This window comes from Chanos chanos, chromosome 1, assembly GCF_902362185.1.
Source record: "Chanos chanos chromosome 1, fChaCha1.1, whole genome shotgun sequence".
NCBI lineage: Eukaryota > Metazoa > Chordata > Actinopteri > Gonorynchiformes > Chanidae > Chanos > Chanos chanos.
Window position 1 is genome coordinate 54,172,460 of NC_044495.1, and position 19,509 is coordinate 54,191,968.

The window sequence follows — 19,509 nt, forward strand, 5'->3', positions numbered from 1 at the left end:
ACATTACCCCATAAACTACACCTGGAAAGAGAATGAGAAATGATTGGCATGTCATTGTCTCGTGGAATGCTCTAGGCCTGTTAATTCTGGAATGTCTGAGAGCAATTCTAGAATGTTTTTAAGGGATATGGAATGCCTGAGGAGCTTTGAAAGCCTATTTGATTTATCATAGACCTCACCCCTTAGAGAGAGGCAATGCAATCCAGTTCCATGTGATGTGCGTGCATGTTTTGCACAGATACAGATGCTTCACAAGAGTTCAATGCATATGTTATACTGTATTCTGACTGGAAGAGGCTCAAAACAAAGCCCAAAATTCCTGTACATGAGAGAGCATGGAGCCAAGACTTGAATCACATGATCCATAAACACAAGCACACACACACAGACACACACACACACACACACACACAGACATTACTCACAAACCGCTCAGGAGGATATGTTAGGACATCTCAGTGGGATGAAATTTTAATTGGCTGCACTGCTGTCTGCCCATGAATGATCGCCCTTCTATACACAAATAGCAATCAGAGAAACACACACACACACACATACACACACAAAGCTTGTACAGCTTACTCAAACGAAGTGTACTGTAACAAGACACATTCATTTAATTTGATTTTTTTTTCTGACACTCCCTGGTGTCATAGTCACGTACCCAGAAACCTCCTAAAGTTACTGGGTGTCTAACATTGGGTATCTAGAACCTTTGTGTTTCTGCGGCCCTATAGAGAATCAAAATTCAGAACAACTTGGGAAACCTCTCATAAAAATTAGCACGCTATGTTTTTAGGCGTGTAACGTATTATTAACTTGTACTTACATTGTAATTATAAATAGTACAGCTTGAGATGGTACAAGGTGAATTATTCCTTGGATGCTATCTACACTGTAAACCTGAACGTTCAAATAACTTTATTCTATTAAATTCTGTGAACTTAAAATGTCCTTAAAAATTGTGTAAACTAAAAACTTTGGATTAATTCCGAATCACTTTTGGTTTAAGCAATATGAACTCCAAATTATTAAGTCGCTATAACATAAAATTTTGGAATTCCGACGTCTGCGCCGCAGTGCGTTATGGGGCGCCTCCGCTTACATTCGACCTAGTGAACTTTCTACAGCGACAAACAAGAGTTTTTCAAAAAGAAGGTAATCACTGCAGTCATCGTTACAACTACTTTGCATTTGGTGCACTGCTTGGTTGGCAAGGTGCGACGGTATCATCTGTAAAATAATGATTGAACGCCTCTAAGTAAGAATCCCGCCCAAATGATAAGTCACTGTTCCATGACGATCTTAAACCAGTCTCGAAATGCAAGTACACTCTTTCGCCAATCTAGGTATACGATTTGAAGCACCTTTAGATCTTAAAAATATGTATTAAGTGTATATATTATGTGACTTTGTGAAATAATGCATTCAAATACGAGCTTTTAGACTTGGTTAACTCAAAAAGTTCAATTAACAAGAATCTGTAAGTCAAACGAAAATCTTTTTGAGTTATATCTAACACAATAAGTTTAAGTAATCCTGACATGCAGAATTAGTTTATTGTACAATTTAGTACTTTAAGTACTCTCAACTTATATTTGTTTATTTGTTCAACAATGGTTACAGTGTATGTAGTGTAGAAGTGACTCCCCTCTCTCTCTGTATGTATGTGTCTCTCTCACTTACACACACACACACACACACACACACACTTGATAGTAAGTGGATGAAGCGTAGTCCAGTGACGCACGTGTACAGCACAGTGTGTTGCTGCCTTTTACAGATGAGGTCTATTGTCCCTGGTCAACCAGTAAAGCTAATCCTTCACACAATCTTAGAACATCTGAGAATATCTTTAAATACAAAACAAAACAAAAACAAAGTACAAACACTACTGGAACAGTAACTTTTAAGGACATGAGATGACTGAGAGAAGGGGATGGAGTGAGGGTGTGTGTGTGTGTGTGTGTGTGTGTGTGTGAGAGAGAGAGAGCAGGAAAAGGACATTACTGTTAGTCACAAATGACCCAGCAACAAAGCTTCTGTTAGTCACTTCTCTCTCACTCTCTCTCTCTCGCTCTGTCTCTCTCTCTCTCGCTCTCTCTCCACGTGTGTTCTGTATCGCCGGGGCAACACGTCACATTCCTCAGAAGCAGCTCAGTGGAAAGAGCAGTGAGCCCCATATCAGCATGGGGGAGAGAGAGAGGCAGTTGGGGGTGCTGTCTGTGTTATTGAGTCAGGCAAAGGGCTTAGCTTCTCATAATGGGCAGTACCCCTCCCCCAAGACCCTGCCTAAAAGTTACCACCATATTAAAAAAAAACAAGAAACAGACTGAGCACAAATTGAAACAAAACAAACTGTAACAAGTTCCACTGTATTCCTTTTATCATCCGTCTAAGTCAACTAACTGGTGACTCTGAAATGTTGTATAATCTATTTATTTGAAAGTTGTATCTTTAGTGCATTTAACCAACCTTTGACAGACTCCATCCATGACTTCATCTGTTTCTCGGTCCTTAGCGAACACGTATTCTGAGCGTACATTTAAACTGTGCGTGTGTGAATGTTTTATGAATACTATTTGTGTATATTACTTTGCTGTTTTTAATTCAAAAGCAGTGGGACTGAGATACAATGGTGAGTATGCGGTTCTAATACAGTACAATACTGAGATGAACATCCTAAAAAGTGATTTTTTCAGGTAGTGTTCTCCTCTATTAAAAATCAGTCTTTATCTTTGCCTAATTACTTTCTTGTTTCTTGCTATTATCATTTCCCCTAAAAATAAAATCATGAAGATTCAATTTTAGAAAAAAAAGAAAGATTTGGGAAAAAACCCCATGGAGGTAAAAAAGCTGTTACCTCCCATGCAGAGGGAGTAAATGGTTATTTGGCGCTGTTTGATAATAACCTTGAACATAAACACCTCCATCCTGTCATTAGCAGGGTGGGTTCTTCCCCCAATCGATGTACGTGTGTGTGTGTGTGCGTGTGTGAGCTGTGAGGACTGTCCACTCCATTTGTGCATGTGTGTCAGGTTTGTATTAAACCACACATTGTCACATCCTGGATAAAGAACTTACTGAAGAAGCACCTTAAAAGGGAGTGTGATCCCAAGAGATAAAACGTTTTTTTTGGGGGAGGGGGACTGTTCGTTACATCTGATATGAGATAACGAGATAGTTCAGCGAGTGTTTGTAAACATTGTAGTCCACGACATGAGAAAAGCTCAGTCAGCACACATGGGCGTTTTGACCTATTTCAGGGGACACCGAAAAAAATTACAAATCCTCAGCTAAAGAGGAACACAAATTCAATTCAGAATGGGACAGAGAGAGAGAGAGACAAAAAAACACTAAACTAAAAGTGCTGTTCAGTCCTACACCACAAAAGTCTGATTTATCATCATCACACACACATTAGGGAAGCCAAAAATATGAGATGTGAATCGAGGAGGGGAAAAAAGAAAACAGCTCGTACGAGGATTGTTCCTCACTGTCAGAACTAATGCTGTGAGTGAAGGTCAAGGTCATGATCAGATAGCGGTTGATGGTTTTAAGACGAGGTTTTTAAAGCCCTAAGGTAACATTTTAAAAAGCCCTAAAGAATTTTGGGTATCCTAATGCAGCTCCATTATGGTTTTAAAACTTCTGAAAGCATCGCGTCAGCACGCCCCTGATGGTTCCATCGAGAGACCGCAGAATAAAACTTCTCACCAACTCCCCCCCAAAAAAAACAAAAAACAAAACCTCATCTGTGGAGCGATTTGTAAAAAAAAAAAATTGCATAATCCTTTGCTGGGTTGATACAATGTCATTTATTACGTCGAAGGTTCTACAATCCACATTTAAAAAATGTACACACGGTCAAAACAACAACATTAAAAAAACAAAAACAAACAAACAATCATCTGAAAACTGTACAGTATAATACACAGGATTGCATTTTGAAGTGGCGTCCAATCGGATTGGGCTGAGGGGAACCGTAGAGGGCCTGGATGTTTGTCACCAGCGGTAGCAGAGCAGACAGTACCTACGTAAGCTGAGCGCACCCAGATGTGAGGGAGTGAGTGTGTGTGGGGAGACAGGCGGAGGTGGTAGTCTGCTCCGGCTTTAAAACAGCGCACGCAGGAGGTAAAGCGCCAAGATGGTATTTGGCACCAAACTGACTGGGAACATGGGAAATCTCACATTTGCTCAAGGGGTGTAAAATTCCATTCACGAAAGGCCATGTGCATGTGTGTGTACAAAAATCTGCTGAAAATGTACAGATCAAGTTATGCTTGGGAAAAAACTGAAGGAGACAAACATACATACACACACACACACACACATGCATGCATGCAGAGCCTGTAAAACATTATTGCTGTGTCCAGGTTCCACTGTTGGATATCCGATATTCAGTGGGGTTTTCCCAGAATGCAGCTGGACATCATGAGAGCAGAGTGACGAGAGCATCCAGAAACTTCCCTCTGTCCTCCATCTTCAGCTCGATAACTAGACAGAGAAGTAAGAAAGACAGAGAGAAAGAGAGAAGGAAATAAAGAAAAAAAGAAAGAGAGAGAGAATGAACGAAAAGAAAGCATAAGAACAATATAAAAGTCAGAGAGGAAGGATGGGAGGAGAGGTATTAAATGTTTGTCCGAACATTGTGTGGTACATTTAATATGCATGCGTGTGTGTGTGTGTGTGTGTGTGTGTGTGTGTGTGTGTGTGTGTGTGTGAGCGTGCGCGTGTTTCAGGGGCGCCAGAGTGGCATTTGGCACCAAACTGACCACAAACGTGAGAAAAGTAACAGTGTGTCTGCATGCACACGTGCGTCTAACCGCTCTGTTTTTGTATGTGTGTCAGTAGTATTCGACAGCGACAAGTTAAGAAATTCAACGGCGAATTCAGCCACTTCTACATAAATCTTAAGTGTCAGCGTCTTAAGTGTCAGTACATTTGAATTCTGACTTTATACAGTTACAGCTACAGTTCAACTATTACGACTATAACTTTACAACCTATTGTTTTTCAGAATTAAACAACTAAAAAAAAAACAAAAAAAAAACACTTGACAGACACAATAGTAACTTGTCGTAAATCATTCAAAGTACAAGTGTTGTGTTATTTAATCTCTCCTTATTTCTGGGAAACATTAACTCCAACAGCACACAGACACCAATATATGTAATAAGAGACTGGTGTGCCCCCTAGTGGTCACAGTGGTCTCAAATACTGACAGTAAAAGGGTTCCCAAAAAGGCCTGACAGTAGCAGTCATGTAAACTTCAGAGGCTCCTCTAGGTAAAGAAAACATGTACTCTATATAGGGATGAAAACCTCTGGGGACTTTTAAATCAGGGAATGAATGGGAACTGGTAATTTATCCTTGTATGGACTACATTGGCCTTGTCAATGTATACGGACAAACCTGTACTAATAAACAAGATTTTGACTGCATTGAGTTCTGACTCTGAACATCGGTAAACAACTTTTTCAAAGGAAATTTTGATTTACCAAGTGATACCAAAGTGAAATTTCATTATGTGCTGGGTACACAGTTACTCACTGGATGTGTCAAAGTGGTCATGGAGAGTTCTAGAACCTGTGCTCTCAGCGGCCTTCTCGAAGGCCCTGCCAAAGAAACTGAAAAAAGACAAGAAACAGAGGTAATGTTAAATGAAAACAAATACAGCCTATTCAATACTCCATCACCTCCTGAATTGGAACACAATAACTCACACACTCTCTCACTCACACTCTCTCTCACACACAGTTTCTTACTTCTTCTTGTCAGAGGTATCAGATTCTGGGGGAATGCCCAGGACGATCACAGAGCCCTTCTCTACATCCATGGGCGCGGCCATAATCAGCGGAAGAACCTTACAGCGCTTATTCCTGGTCTGCAAACACACACACACACACACACACACACACACACACACAGGAATAAAACACGGAAAGGCATTTCACACTTTAGCCCAACCTTTACACACGCCGGTCCCCACATTCCAACAGCGAACACCTCTGACTTTCAAAATAAATATCAATAAAAATAAATAAATAAATAAAAACTGTTGTAATTATGTTCAAACGTAGCTGTAATGGCGATAGAGTCAGTTATAAAAGTTGTATTTGGGAAGGGCTTACAGAGCAGACAAAGGCTTTGAGCAGGTATTTGCAGAGCAGAGTCAGTGCCATGGGTTTGGAGAACAGCTTCACATCTGGTGTTCCCTGAAAAAGTTCCATATGCCAATCAAATACCAACCAACCAATCAGACTCTGAGTTAACTGTCATACACCTGTCTCACAGAGGAGAGGCTCCACCCAGAGGAAAGCCTATGCCATGAGCAGCAGAGGTGTTGGCGTGTACTCACCTCCAGTAGGTGACAATAGAGAAAAGGTCCTTGTGAAAGAATGAGGTTGGTGCAGATGCAACTGGCCACTGTTTGTTGAATGGCCTTGAGTTTCTTCTTGGCCAGGTTAATGCCCAAATGTAACTGGTCTAAATTACACCTAGGCAGACACAACAAAACACACATAGAGAGTGTTTACCTGGAACAGCAGTGCACTGCATCTGTGGATCTGACTGCTGAACTGATACAGTTGTGCATGCGTGTGCGTGTGCGTACCTGGACAAGCAGTCTAGGGCTTTGATAAAGTTATCCGTCGGGCTCTCATCTTTCTCCACGTTCTCCAGAAGGGCAGTCGCAGCATGGACCACGTCACTGGCCAGGAAACGATTTTTAAAGCCAAAGTGGACGCCAAACGTCTGCACACGGATATCCTTCATCCTGCAAAACCACACACACACACACACACACACACACACACATTAGTCTGGCAGGAAAATGTGTTTGCATATGTCATTGATGAAATAAACACAATAACTGCAGAATTAATACAATGATTCGTTGTCCATATGGGAGGTCTTTATTATTCGCTCGCACCCAAATTTGTTGGAAGACTCCTCAATGACCTCCCGTAAGTTCTCTTTGATTGACATATCCATGGAGTTGAACTTCTGTTGCACCTGTTTTAATGGGAGACTGAGGGGGAAAAAAAAAGACAGATCTGATAAAGTACAGAGGAACTCCAGGCTCCTGCTGACGAGCAGGGTTCCTCTAAAGACTCTCCATTGTAATAAAAGGGATTACAGTCACGGATTGGCAACTCACCCCATGTCCGCCAGGAATTCCTGGAGTTTTTTCTGCCCGTTGATGGACCAGAGTTTAAAATGACAGGAAGTGTAGCTAGAATTACAGATGCTCTCGTAGAGAGACCAGTGTTGATACAGCGCCAGGCGGAGACTGCCACAGAGTTAAGGGTTGTGTAAACACTCACATACGAACACACACACACACACACACACATACATATACACTATGAGATTCCCTGAACGATGGACAGAGAATTAAACATGCACGGGTATGCGCTGGTTTTTGTAGGATACTCGTACTCGAAGGAGATCCTCATGCAGTCGATGGACAGGGAGTTTTCCTCGTCCTCATTGCGATGGTTGTGTCGAGACACGTGACGCTGCAGGGTGGCGATGTCTGTCACGTACTTCATACTGAGAGAGAGAGAGAGAGAGAGAGAGAGAGAGAGAGAGAGAGAGAGAGAGAGAGGGGGGGAGAGAGGGAGAGGGGGAGAGAGAGAGAGACTGACTGTTTATGTGCGTGTGTGTGTGTACAGCGTACTTTGGGAAAGCAGAGTTCAAAGAGAACATTTGTTGAAGTGAACAGGGGAGTTCCTTACTGTGTAATTCTATCATGAATCCACTGATCTGTCAGGCCAATAATACTCCACCTGATAAAAGAAACAAGTAAAAATGTTAAAACGCATGCACCAATATAATCAACTATTCTGTGCAACACACACACACACACACACACACAAACAAACTCCAGCAGTCTGAAATAAATACACAGTCCACGGGCCTGTGTTACTCACCATAGCATGTCTTTAGTGTCTTTAGTCATTACCCAGGCCAGCTCAAACATTACCATGGCAGCCTACAACCGAAAATAAAGTCATTTTCCATTAACGCCCTCCTCAGAGCTGAGCAAGACCGCCAAGAATGCCACTGCTGTATTGAGCCACTTTAACTAATGTCACCTATAACACAAACTTGCTTTGAGTCGTGTGAGCGTTCAATCAGTGCAGAGGTCCTATGACATGACCAGTGACTGCCACCTGTACCAAAGTGTTTCAGAGTGCTGATCCAGGATCAGCTGCCTTCAGCAGATGCAATGTTACTGATAGGATTGTGAATCAGCCCTCTTACTGTGAGCAATTTCTGTCATAAAGCCCAAGGTTTATACAATCATACACAGTCACACTTACTGATGTTCCGTGGTATTCATACTGCTCATAGTCAAAGAGGATCTCCCTCCTAGAAATAAAATTGTTTCCAAATATTAAAATACTGTGGCACTCAGTCACAAAGAATGCTCCATCATATGAACATTTATTTTCACTCTGTACCAGTTCTGTAATTTTTTCCCCACAGTGGGTGTTTTTTTTTTTTTGAGTGTACAGCATTAAATGAGCATTAGACCCTCACCTGCGAGCCTCCCATTCCCTCTTAGCGCGCCGTCGTTCAATTCTCCTTTCCACCGCGCCCTGTCACATAAACACGAGTGTTATCACGAATCACGTTCCCAGTTAGTCCAACTGGTTTCCTATTCTCCATCCCACAGTCCCTCAAAAGTGGGAATTTACATGTTTTTTTCCCCAGGAGCATCACACACAAAGTTCCTCTGTAAGATGTCTAGTGAAATTAGACGAATGGTACGTAACGCAAATACGTAGAGAATAAGTTGAGGGGAAAAAAAACCCAAAAAAAAAAAACCCTGCCTCATCAAAGCGCCTGCGTTTCCCAGAAGGCTCTGAGCCACCATCGCTTTCATTTCCAGAATCTTCCCCGTCTCCTTCCTCATCCTCCTCGTCGTCCCGAAAGATATCGTCGTAGGAAGGTACGCCTAGATCATCGTCCTGTTTTATCAGCAGCTTAATCTAGAAATATCAACATTAACATCTCACTCAGCCTCATCAATGTGTCTGGAATTAGGGATAATTCACTATTTAGATAGTGTCTTAAATGACGAAACTTGTCATAATACATTTTGCAGTAAAAGAATATTCTGTTTGAAAGTAGTACTTAAATGTAACTTTTTAGCTACACACATTAAAAAAAGAACCCCTGTATTCAAAACTGTCCTCGTGTTGACGCAAAGGTTTTTCCCTTGGAGACTGTATTTACCTGTGTGTCGTTGTACACATTCACCACATCCACAGGCCTGTGTGTATCACAGATGAAGAAGATGGAGTCATCTTCAGGTTGAAGAGTCTCGAGAAGGTCAACATTTGCCCCGCAGTTAATCAGGACAAAATAACGGTACTGTCAGGAGAATCACACAAAATGGTATGTTATTCATACACTGAATTTACAACGACTTCAAGTCTTATCAATACGTTTCAGCTTAAAGCTAAAAGCCCCACGCGTCTCAACACGATTAAAGATTTAAATAGAACACACTTATCATTACTTCTCTGATATCTATAAATTGCTAATAATGTGGATGTCTGATTACATAACACACCTGTTCCTTGTGCTCAATGAAAGCAGTTCCGAGGTCCTGCCATCCTGTCACGGGAACGAGTGTGTACTGGACTTGATCACAATGAAACAATGCCTGGGAAATATACGACAGTTATGAGTTTGCCATAATAAAAGGTCACATCATCAAAGGCAGACCTCAACTGTTATCGTAGAGACAACGCTCTTACCTGTAGTATTTTACACGCGCATAAAGAATCGATGTCTGGCGATACCAGGAGAGCCACTCTCTGAGAATTATAAACAAAGGCAGTCAGCATTTGACAACTTCGCACGCCAACAGTCGAAATAGAAACATTAACGACAACATTATGACTATAACAGTTTAATTTCTACGCTAGCGTTGTACTTCGCTGCCTCGCTTAAACTGCGTACATTCATTTTATATTACAGTCTCCATTACTGAGACATTAGCTTCCTCGCGGATATAGCAAAAGTAACTCAGCGCTTACCTGATTGACGACCACCTCATAAAATTCCCTTCGAATGTCTGTAACAAACATTTTGAAATATGTGCGTTAAAATGTAACTAAATAAGTATTTCCACAAAACTGCAAAGTTGCATACAGCTCTCTTGTTAAAACTCAGGCGCCAAATGCTTTCATTGACGGATTGGTTGCTGTTGTGATAAAATAGCCAATAGAATTAAGTATCAGTGACAGCTTTAGAGAAAATGCACCAATAGCATTATTGCTACAGGTAAAATTTTAACCTATCCGAAAAGACATCTGTTTCGCATAAGATTTATAAAATAATCGAATAACCGATTTGCTCAAGTTTCGAAACATAAAAAACAATTTATAATCCTCCATTAGATTAAGTTATTATTTTTGTGTCAAAGATTTTTAGAATATGCAATTTGACCACAAAACCTTTAGCCCATGAGCGCATTCTAAAGGAGTGATTTTGATTGGTTACAAAACTTCATGCTGCAAATGATTGGTGTTAATGCTTTGTTTTGCCGGTACGTCATATCCTTTCCCCAGAAGAACTACTAGTCAGGCTTTTGAGTTGCGACTACAACAAATATTTCACGGCCGTAAGATTTGTAAGCAGCAGTGAGAAAACATACAACATGGTACGTGATCATTGATTGGTAATCTGTAGCGTCACTGATTTTTTTAGGAAGATACTGTAACTAGTTGTCGTCTTTTTAAACTCAAATAAGCTAATGCTATCAGGCTAATTGAAACACACAAGCAAAGATGCACTGTCACTGTCATCTGCAATATTTGTCAGAACTGTATTGCAGCTGTTCCACTGTTAAATACGAATCTTTAAATACTCGACGTTGATTGTGTTACGGGTTTTTTTTGCTTTTATGTGGCAGCATCACCCACCCAGATGTTCTGTTATGCGCTTGACGCAGGCGCTGCCTTGCTGTTGCTAGAGTTAGCCAGAGCTCCGTACTAAAGCGAAGCAAATGAACGTTTGCTCTGTTTTGTTTACTCCTCTGTATGTTATCCCTGCAGTTTTCCTTCAACATGTTTGACCACCCGATGCCGCGGGGCTTTCAGAACCGGTTTTCCACACAGTACCGCTGCTATTCGGTGTCTATGTTGGCGGGGCCCAACGACCGGTCAGATGTGGAAAAAGGAGGAAAAAGTACATGACACACATTCTCTTGCACCGATCAATTTCTTTAATGTCATGGACCGTTGCCTGTTGTTGTTGTTGAAGACGTTCTGCAGTGTTTCAAATGAGACCGAATATTTTAACCCTTTGTTTTTGGCGGAAGTGACAGAGAAAACCCTGAAAGGGGGCTTAGACATCTCAATATCAACCTGTCATTTAAGAGCAGCTACTAGCTGAGGTCATGCGCACACACTCAACTGGACTAGCTTTGTGCATGGATTAGAACAAAGACTAATTAAATGTTATTTTTTCTCATGGCCAAACCACTGATTTCTGTAAGGTGCTAATGTTTAATTAATTTGTTATTGTCTTGTTTTCAGTCATCATGCCTCCCTCTGCTCTGGACCAGCTGAGTGAGTACTGAAGAAATGTATTCATATAAGAGTCTTACAACATCATTTTGAAATTACAGTTAAATCTCTACTCTTTCAACCCTGTAGGCAGACTGAATATCACATACCCCATGTTGTTCAAACTGACCAATAAGAACTCAGACAGAATGACACACTGCGGGGTTCTGGAATTTGTTGCTGATGAAGGAATCTGCTATCTGCCCCACTGGGTGAGAGACCACTACTCCCCCGCCCACACACACACACACACACACACACACACACACACACACACACACACAGTCAATTCTCCATTTAAACAATACAGAAATATTATGCGGGTTTCCAAATGCCTTTATTTTGTGTGTGAATGGTTGTATTTACCTGCATGAGTTTTTTTTTTTAAATATGTACGTTTACTTTGGCTGTTTTTTTTCTCAGATGATGCAGAACTTGTTGTTGGAAGAAGGAGGTTTGGTCCAGGTTGAGAGTGTTAATCTCATGGTGGCAACATACTCCAAATTTCAACCTCAGAGTCCTGACTTCCTGGACATCACCAACCCCAAAGCAGTGTATGTAACACTTGTTAATTTTTCAGCAGTCATAATCAGACTGTAAAAATACATGACTCTGTGAAGATGTGTAGCAGCTTCCATAAGGATATATCATTTGTAGAGTTAAATCTTTGAGCTTCTTCCTTTTCATGGAGACGTTTTGGGCTTGTGCCTCTCTCGCTCAGACTGTTACTGTTCTTCTCTATCATACAGTTTAAGTGTCATTGTCCTTCTCTGTTTCTAATGTCATGTAAACATTTGCTCTCCACAGATTAGAAAATGCGTTGAGAAATTTTGCTTGTTTGACGACCGGTGATGTCATCGCCATCAATTACAACGAAAAGGTGAGTGTACACTAAAACATTGATGTCAATCACTGGGTTTTTTCCTCAAGTTCTGCCTGTGAATTGAGGATGAGATTCCTTCATTTCAGATCTATGAGCTGCGTGTGATGGAGACCAAACCAGACAAGGCCGTGTCCATCATCGAGTGTGATATGAATGTAGGAATGACTTATTGTCTCTTAGATTCATAACATATGTTTTACATATATGTGTGTATTATGTTGATCCTTGTATGTGTCTTTGCTGCATGCTTAAGGCTCAGAGCTGTTGGGATTCATATGTAAGCACAGCCAGATGCGATGACAGTTCAATCCACGGCCCTCTAATCTGTCTGAGGCTTCTTGTTCTTTCTCCCCAGGTGGACTTTGATGCTCCTCTTGGTTACAAAGAGCCAGAGAGACACTCACAGCATCACGAAGAGCCTACAGTATGTTTTAACAACAACGTTATTTACTCTGTACTATTGCACTAAACAGTGAACGATTGTTCTTTCGGGCATTGTTTAATCAATTCAGTCTGAGTACACCTATTATCTGTCTGCTCTCCTTCTCTTTCATTGTCTTGAATAGTACTGACATAGACTTAAGTACATATACTAAACATTTGATACAGATGTGCATACCTGCACACAAAGCTGTTTCTGAAGGTGCTTTCTTAAATGGAGTTATGCAAGAGTGATATGTGATTAGTTATTACTGTACAGTCTGGCTTTAATGCTCAATATGTGTGTGTTACAGGAGGAGGAGACTGACCCCGCTAACTATGAAATGGATGTGGGTTTCAGGGTAAGTGGACACGTACATTGACAGACGTGGTTTCCTGGCTCCAGCTCTCTTTGAAACCTGAGAAGTGGCTCATTTTTCCTACCCATCATCATTATTTTTTGGTTTCCCTCATCTCTGTCCTCAGGCATTCACAGGGTCCGGGAATCGGTTGGATGGAAAAAAGAAAGGCATCGAGCCTAGTCCCGCCCCCATTGATCCAAGCGACATCAGACGGTCAGAACAAACCCTATCACTCCCACCTTGTGATCATGAAAAAAATGTCATTATCTTGACTTTTTTTTCCATGTCATTCATTTTTCTTTTCTCATGAAGGGGGATCCCAAACTACGAGTTCAAAGTCGGCAGGATCACCTTCATTCGAAATTCCCGGCCGCAGCCCAAGAAAACAGAAGAGGTTAGGAGATAAAGACTGTAATTTAGATGTTTTCTTTTTTTTTATTGTATCCAAAAGATCAGAATGCTTCCTTGGGCTCCCCCCCCCCCCCCCCCTCCCCCAATGCGTTCCGGTTGAAGCTATTCGTTAAGATGTCCTGTTTGTGTCACCGTTTTGAGCTGTGTTTGTTTATGTTCTGTTCTCGCATTGCGTACAGGATGACTCGGTGAGCAACTTCATCGCTTTCTCTGGAGAGGGTCAGTCGCTGCGTAAGAAAGGGAGGAAGCCCTGAACGGATAAATATTGTCCATCAGTCATCAAGAAAGGAGTTACACCGGATGAGCTCTCACCACACCTGGGTCAACTGTCTGTTTGAAGTATTTGAATGATCAGCCCAATTGCCTCTCTGGATTATTAAAGTAAAAGCAGGACAGAATGTGTTAATGGGATGGATAAATTATTGAAAAAAAAAAAAAAAAAAAAAGCATCACATGAAGTCATGTATAAAAACCTAATAATTAACGATTACAGTTATGCTAGTGATTCAGATTTGTGACCAAAAGGGTAAGCTCACAGAGGAAAGAAACACTAAAATTAGCACAGGGGCTATCTTTCAGATACAACAAATACTATGTTGTCTCCGATTTGGTTACCGCTCAATCATTCTCTTCTTTGGCTCTAACAGAGCTTACAGTTCTGTTTCATTTCTTTGGATATTGATTTCTTTTTCTAAGAAGGACTATATCTATTAAAAAATATTGTAAATGGATCTCTCTTTTTTTTTGGAAAAAGTATTGGAACAGGTCCATTGGTATGAATGAATCTTTAATTTTTACATTTCTGAAGCATCGGAGGCTCCACAGTGAGCACTGGGAATTATGAAAGAAATAGAATAAAAACGTTTCGTTTATTTATATGCAGTGCTTACTTTCAGGTTTTCAATAAAGCTTACTCTTGAAACAATCTCTTTCTTTTCAGTTATTTGAAAGTGTGCAGGTGTTGATCATTGGCTCTGGTTGTGATTCTCTGTTCCAAGAAGATAAAACATTGTAGAAAAAAATGAAAAACCTACTTGAGAAATAAGTCTGAGTTAAAAACATGGGAATGTATTTTACTATGTTCTGGACATCTCAATGATTGTCACAGTTTACGGTCGCTAGGCTGATATATTCTGGACTCTGATAAACACTGTCTGCTCTGTTCCTGACTTTATCCACCCTGTGCCTAATGACTTTGCTGAACTTCTCCCCGATTAGCAGCTACCTCATAACAACGCTACATCAACAAAGGTCCAACACAACGGTAATCACTACTCTTATGACCCGGGACTTGCTTCAAAATAATAGCCAAAGTATGAATCTATAGAAGAAGAATGACAATTGCTTAGAGGGAACTGCTTCAATATTGTAATATTATGCCAAATAAAATGTAAAATAAAGCTGGAATTGGTTAACATCGTCGCCAGCGGTTATTAATAAACCGACTCCCGACGTTTACAGACGAAAGAAGCCCTTATTTTGAAGGAGCCCACTGATAACATAATCCGGAAGTAAATTGGAGGTCTCACACAAATTACACTTTCCTCACTTCACACACAATTGGGCAATGGCAGGGTCAGACTTGCCGTGGAGGGTAAGATTGATTTGACATTCGTTGCTATACAATAGAGTTATGGTATGGATGTTTTAATCGGTTGTATGTATTGCGTTTTCCTATTGCACAATGTTAATGAACTGTTTCGGTGCTATGTTTTTGTGATCTTATAAGACGTTATTCTGTATTGGCTAGCGTCCAGCTAACTTACTATTTATCAAATGAAATTGAACAGCCACATGTCTCCGGAAGACCTTAAACATCACCAGCATGAACACAGTTTGTCAGTCACGTCAGAGTTTAAATTTGCTCTGACTGCCGTTGAAACCCTCATTACCTTATAGGTTTCATTGCTTGTCAGCCTAGTGTACAGCGAATGGCGTGAAAGCTATGCTAGGACAGTAAGCTAGGATGAAGCGATTGGTGGTTCTAATTACCTTACGAGAGTTTTCGACCGAATAGAGTGATCGAAGTCATGAGTCCAAGTCACAATTTCCTTTAATATTAAGCAGTACAGAAATTCATATACAATACCTAGATATATATATATATATATATATATATATATATATATATATATATGTGTGTGTGTGTGTGTGTGTGTGTATATATATATATATATATATATATATATATATATATGTATGTATGTATGTATATGTGTGTGTGTGTGTGTGTATATATATACATACACACACACAGTCAATTGTATAACTGCTGCGTCTGTATTGAACATGATCTGAGAGACTCAGACATTATAACTGACAGAGCATTTCTATAAAAAGCATGTCAGTGTAGGTGTTTGTTGCATGTGTTTGTATGAGGGTCCGTTCAGCTGTAATCATTACTTATGTCTTTAGCCTCCACGGCCGTGTGACTACTACTGGAGTGAATTCAGGCACTGTAAGAGTCTGAGGAACCGTTTCCATCACTACTACGTTTATGGCACATTCCCGTCCTGCGAGCAGTGGAAGGAAGACTACCACATGTGCAGAGAGTGGGAAAAAATTCAAAGCACACACTGCAAGGTCAGCACCTCAGATTACAGTACATTAACTAACATCTACACCTTCCAAAATGTGATCTACCGTACAGCTCGGGCACGTTTGTTGGCCACACAGTTATTTGTCGCCTATAAAATTGTAGAACTTTGTATCCCCTCCCCCAGGAATCTCTTCAGCAGAGTGAGAGGAACCGCGTCGCAGAGCAGAGAAACTTCACTCCGGTGTGGGAGCTCAGACAAACCCCCCCTGCTGACTGGCACTCCCCTCTCAACCAGGGAAAACCACAGGACTCTTGAACACACACACACACACACACACACACAAACACACCTTAACTGTTCAATTCGATTCCTGACTGACATCTGCCCATTAAAAAGGGGGCAGGGGGCAGGATTGTTGAGAACAGGCCATACCTCTTTAGCTCCTTAAGGGATTCGCTGTTGCCGTGCAACCAGCCCAGACCTCTCAGGACTCTTAGTTACACACTCTCCACTCCCACGCAACTCTCCGTCCAGTCTATGGTCCTCCTATGCACCGCTAACGTGACTCTGTGGTCACACCCAAACTAAAGCCTCCAACTGAAGTTCCACTCAACAGTTAAGTGCCTGCACATCCTCTGGAGGCCTGGCTGGAATTTCTCTCATTAAGGCTCTGAATGGTCCTGAGATTTCAGACCTTTGCTTCTAAAGCAGAGGAGACAAAAAACATAACATTGAAGAGGGTGTAAAAGTGAAACTTTGTGTTCTGTGTTAAGTTAAAACTTCTGAGTGGCCCTGTGCGAGTATAATTTATGAAATCGTTAAATGTTATGATATTAATTAGAGAATGTGCTTTTTCGTTTATGAAACAGACTATAGTCAGAGTTAATGATTTGACTTTAAGTACAGAATGGGTGAGAGGCACCGTGTACTTTGTACCAAGTTGAAAATGCAGTGGTTTTTATGCAAGCGTGGCTCTCTCACACATTCATGCTGGTCTAAAGATGCTTTCAGTGGTATTCTTCAAGCTGAAAACGTCCCACATGTAGAAACTGTGTTGGGTGTCTTTTATGCCTCTGGATTCATGCCGCACAAAACACCTGTTTATGTAAGCATTTCATACAGGGGCTTCCCTTTGAAATTTCATGTGAGACCTTATTAATGCTGTTAAACATGTCACACAACTACGCAGCATATCAATAAAAAAAAAAATACAGATGTTAATATACCAGTCCATAGAATATCTGTGTGCATTTTTAGAATAATACAATAATTTGTTTTATTACAAAAAAAAAAAATTTAGACAGTGTGGACAGTTATGGAACACAGGAGTAGAATATAATCAAACATGATACCTCGTGTTTACAGAAGATGTTAGTGTACAAGGGCTTGCTGTTTGTTATACATAGACTACACAGCTTCAAGGCTCCATAAATGAGTTAACATATAAAGGCGTCTTTTGATTTAACCACTGACAGATGTATAACTCGGTATGAGAAACTGTCCCTGAAACACAGCATTAGCTGTTTTACACTCAACTGCACCGTACGCGGCTCATGAAATTTGACCATCAACCACTGTTGCTGAGGAGACAACACGCAAACTGCAGTTCACTGCGTGTAGACCCGGGTGATGTCGTTGTATTTGCCTTCGGGTGCCTGGTAGTTGGATACGGGTGGTGTGTGACAGGGGCCCTGGTGCTTGAAGGGGAAGAGGCCGGGATCCGGTCTGATGGCAGCCTGGTAAAGCTCCTCAGACTCCAGCCTTAGCTCCTCCAGCGCCTGCCTCTGGGCCTCCATGGCCTCTTCTATAGCTGCCTTCTCTGCCTTATGCTGGGCGTGTTTGTAACGGGACCACTCCTTTAGCAACAGTGCTCTCCTCTCGCTCTCCTCAAACGACAACGAGGGAGCGCTCCGGACCCTGTAGCGGCAACACGCAAATGGCTTAGCGTCAGAATTGAATGGAAGATCAAATCAGGTTTCAACTCACTATGGGCATGAAAGAATCAAGTCACAGTTCATCCAAACACATAAAGGGATCTTTAACCGTTTATCCTATGAGATCTCCATACCTGGTCTCATCAAAGCACTTGGCTGGTGTAAGGAAGTCCTCTATGGGGATCAGTTCAGGAGGCACCTTCTCCAGCTTCTTCAGCTTCTTCTTCAGACGCTCCTTGGCCATCTGCTCCCTGCGTGGGTCGACCTTCTTCTTCTTCTTGGGCTCCGCTCTGTTCAGGCACAGGCGGAAGCAGCCAGGAATGAAGATTCAACACTTAAGTCTGAACGGAAACTCCACAATAAAAGCACCACTTCTAAACGTTCCTCTGTATATTCAGCCAAACACAGACAGTAATGCCTACACGACAAGTCAATCTTAACATCCTCCTGTATGTCTCATAATCTGCTGTTACCACGGCATGCATGAATCAAATCATGGATCTAACATTGGTCCTCATCAGTGTTTCATTAAAAAGAACATTACTGAAAATATTCAACTGGGTAAAAATCTGATCAGTATCTAATTATGAACCCTGAGACGCAGTGACCGCCCTTCATATCAGACAAAAGAATTCATATTTGACTATAACATTGCACTCTATAACAGCTCTATAACACTATAACAGAGCAACATTACACTGAAAAATAGTCTACATGTCAGGATTTCATTAAAAGGTAGGTGGGCTTTATTGTTGGATTAATTATTACATGTTTTGGAACAAAACAACTCGCACAGGTACTGACCTTAACGGCACGGAGGTTTTCAGTGACAGCACTGATGCAAACCAATGACTGCTTCTGACAGGAGTACCGTACAATGCCAGTGAGCTGCAGTTACAGAGACAAATGACGAGCACTTCAGTATTTTTTTAATATTAGACAAAGGGAAAAAAGATTAGGGTGAATCATAATGCATCTGCATCACTGTTAATGTCACCAGATCGCTAAGTATATACTGTAGCACCTAATGCTAAGGAGAACGGATTACATTAGCCTGCTTACACAACTATTTACATACATCGAAGACTTACCAAGACGCTAAAGGCTGTCTTGGCAGCAACTGACCCACGGTACGAGATAAGATCCCAGACATTTTCGTCTTTCAATACAGACGATAAAACATAAACGTCGTAATACTGCTGTCTCAAAGTGCCGCCATCCCTGCAACCTTACTCATGTCGGTCGTCCAATGTGATGAAAGTGTAGGTAAATGTATCATTAACGTAGCTCGGTCACACATTCGTCAATATTAATAGTTTCATTTTGTTTTGATGATAAATTAGCTTTGTGTTCCAAATGTCATTTTTC

At 41.1% G+C, this 19,509-nt stretch overlaps 4 protein-coding genes across 6 annotated transcripts; 2 read left to right on the forward strand and 2 right to left on the reverse strand.

Annotated features, from left to right (window-relative positions):
- Positions 1–4,432: 4,432 nt before the first annotated feature.
- Positions 4,433–10,109, reverse strand: cdc45 (CDC45 cell division cycle 45 homolog (S. cerevisiae)). 2 transcript variants are annotated; one of them, XM_030785938.1, is made up of 18 exons: positions 10,059–10,109; positions 9,777–9,836; positions 9,590–9,682; positions 9,250–9,387; positions 8,844–9,002; positions 8,551–8,609; positions 8,331–8,379; positions 7,938–7,999; positions 7,743–7,793; positions 7,438–7,557; positions 7,163–7,294; positions 6,935–7,033; positions 6,617–6,778; positions 6,362–6,500; positions 6,135–6,218; positions 5,769–5,887; positions 5,554–5,630; positions 4,433–4,497 (listed from the first exon to the last, which is right to left on the reverse strand). In XM_030785938.1, exons 1-18 carry the CDS (start codon positions 10,107–10,109, stop codon positions 4,433–4,435), a joined length of 1,719 nt encoding a protein of 572 aa, XP_030641798.1. The 2 variants fall into 2 exon arrangements, with proteins under 2 accessions (XP_030641798.1, XP_030641807.1); XM_030785947.1 differs by lacking the exon at positions 9,250–9,387.
- A 495-nt stretch (positions 10,110–10,604) lies between these two features.
- Positions 10,605–14,584, forward strand: ufd1l (ubiquitin recognition factor in ER associated degradation 1). Of its 2 annotated transcripts, XM_030775145.1 has the most exons (12): positions 10,605–10,684; positions 11,079–11,211; positions 11,562–11,594; positions 11,682–11,803; positions 12,015–12,145; positions 12,399–12,471; positions 12,561–12,629; positions 12,830–12,898; positions 13,209–13,256; positions 13,381–13,469; positions 13,569–13,650; positions 13,847–14,584. In XM_030775145.1, the coding sequence occupies exons 1-12, from the start codon at positions 10,682–10,684 to the stop codon at positions 13,919–13,921; spliced, it is 927 nt and encodes a 308-aa protein (XP_030631005.1). In that variant the 5' UTR covers positions 10,605–10,681; the 3' UTR covers positions 13,922–14,584. The 2 variants fall into 2 exon arrangements, with proteins under 2 accessions (XP_030631005.1, XP_030630998.1); XM_030775138.1 differs by lacking the exon at positions 10,605–10,684 and having other exon boundaries at positions 11,064–11,211.
- Positions 14,585–15,225: 641 nt separating this feature from the next.
- c1h22orf39 (chromosome 1 C22orf39 homolog) lies at positions 15,226–17,359 on the forward strand. Its single transcript, XM_030782970.1, has 3 exons — positions 15,226–15,261; positions 16,083–16,250; positions 16,391–17,359. Exons 1-3 carry the CDS (start codon positions 15,235–15,237, stop codon positions 16,520–16,522), a joined length of 327 nt encoding a protein of 108 aa, XP_030638830.1. The 5' UTR covers positions 15,226–15,234; the 3' UTR covers positions 16,523–17,359.
- Positions 17,360–17,525: 166 nt separating this feature from the next.
- On the reverse strand, positions 17,526–19,373 carry mrpl40 (mitochondrial ribosomal protein L40). The gene is made up of 4 exons (XM_030782650.1): positions 19,233–19,373; positions 18,946–19,029; positions 18,276–18,431; positions 17,526–18,124 (listed from the first exon to the last, which is right to left on the reverse strand). The coding sequence occupies exons 1-4, from the start codon at positions 19,292–19,294 to the stop codon at positions 17,815–17,817; spliced, it is 612 nt and encodes a 203-aa protein (XP_030638510.1). The 5' UTR covers positions 19,295–19,373; the 3' UTR covers positions 17,526–17,814.
- Positions 19,374–19,509: the final 136 nt, after the last annotated feature.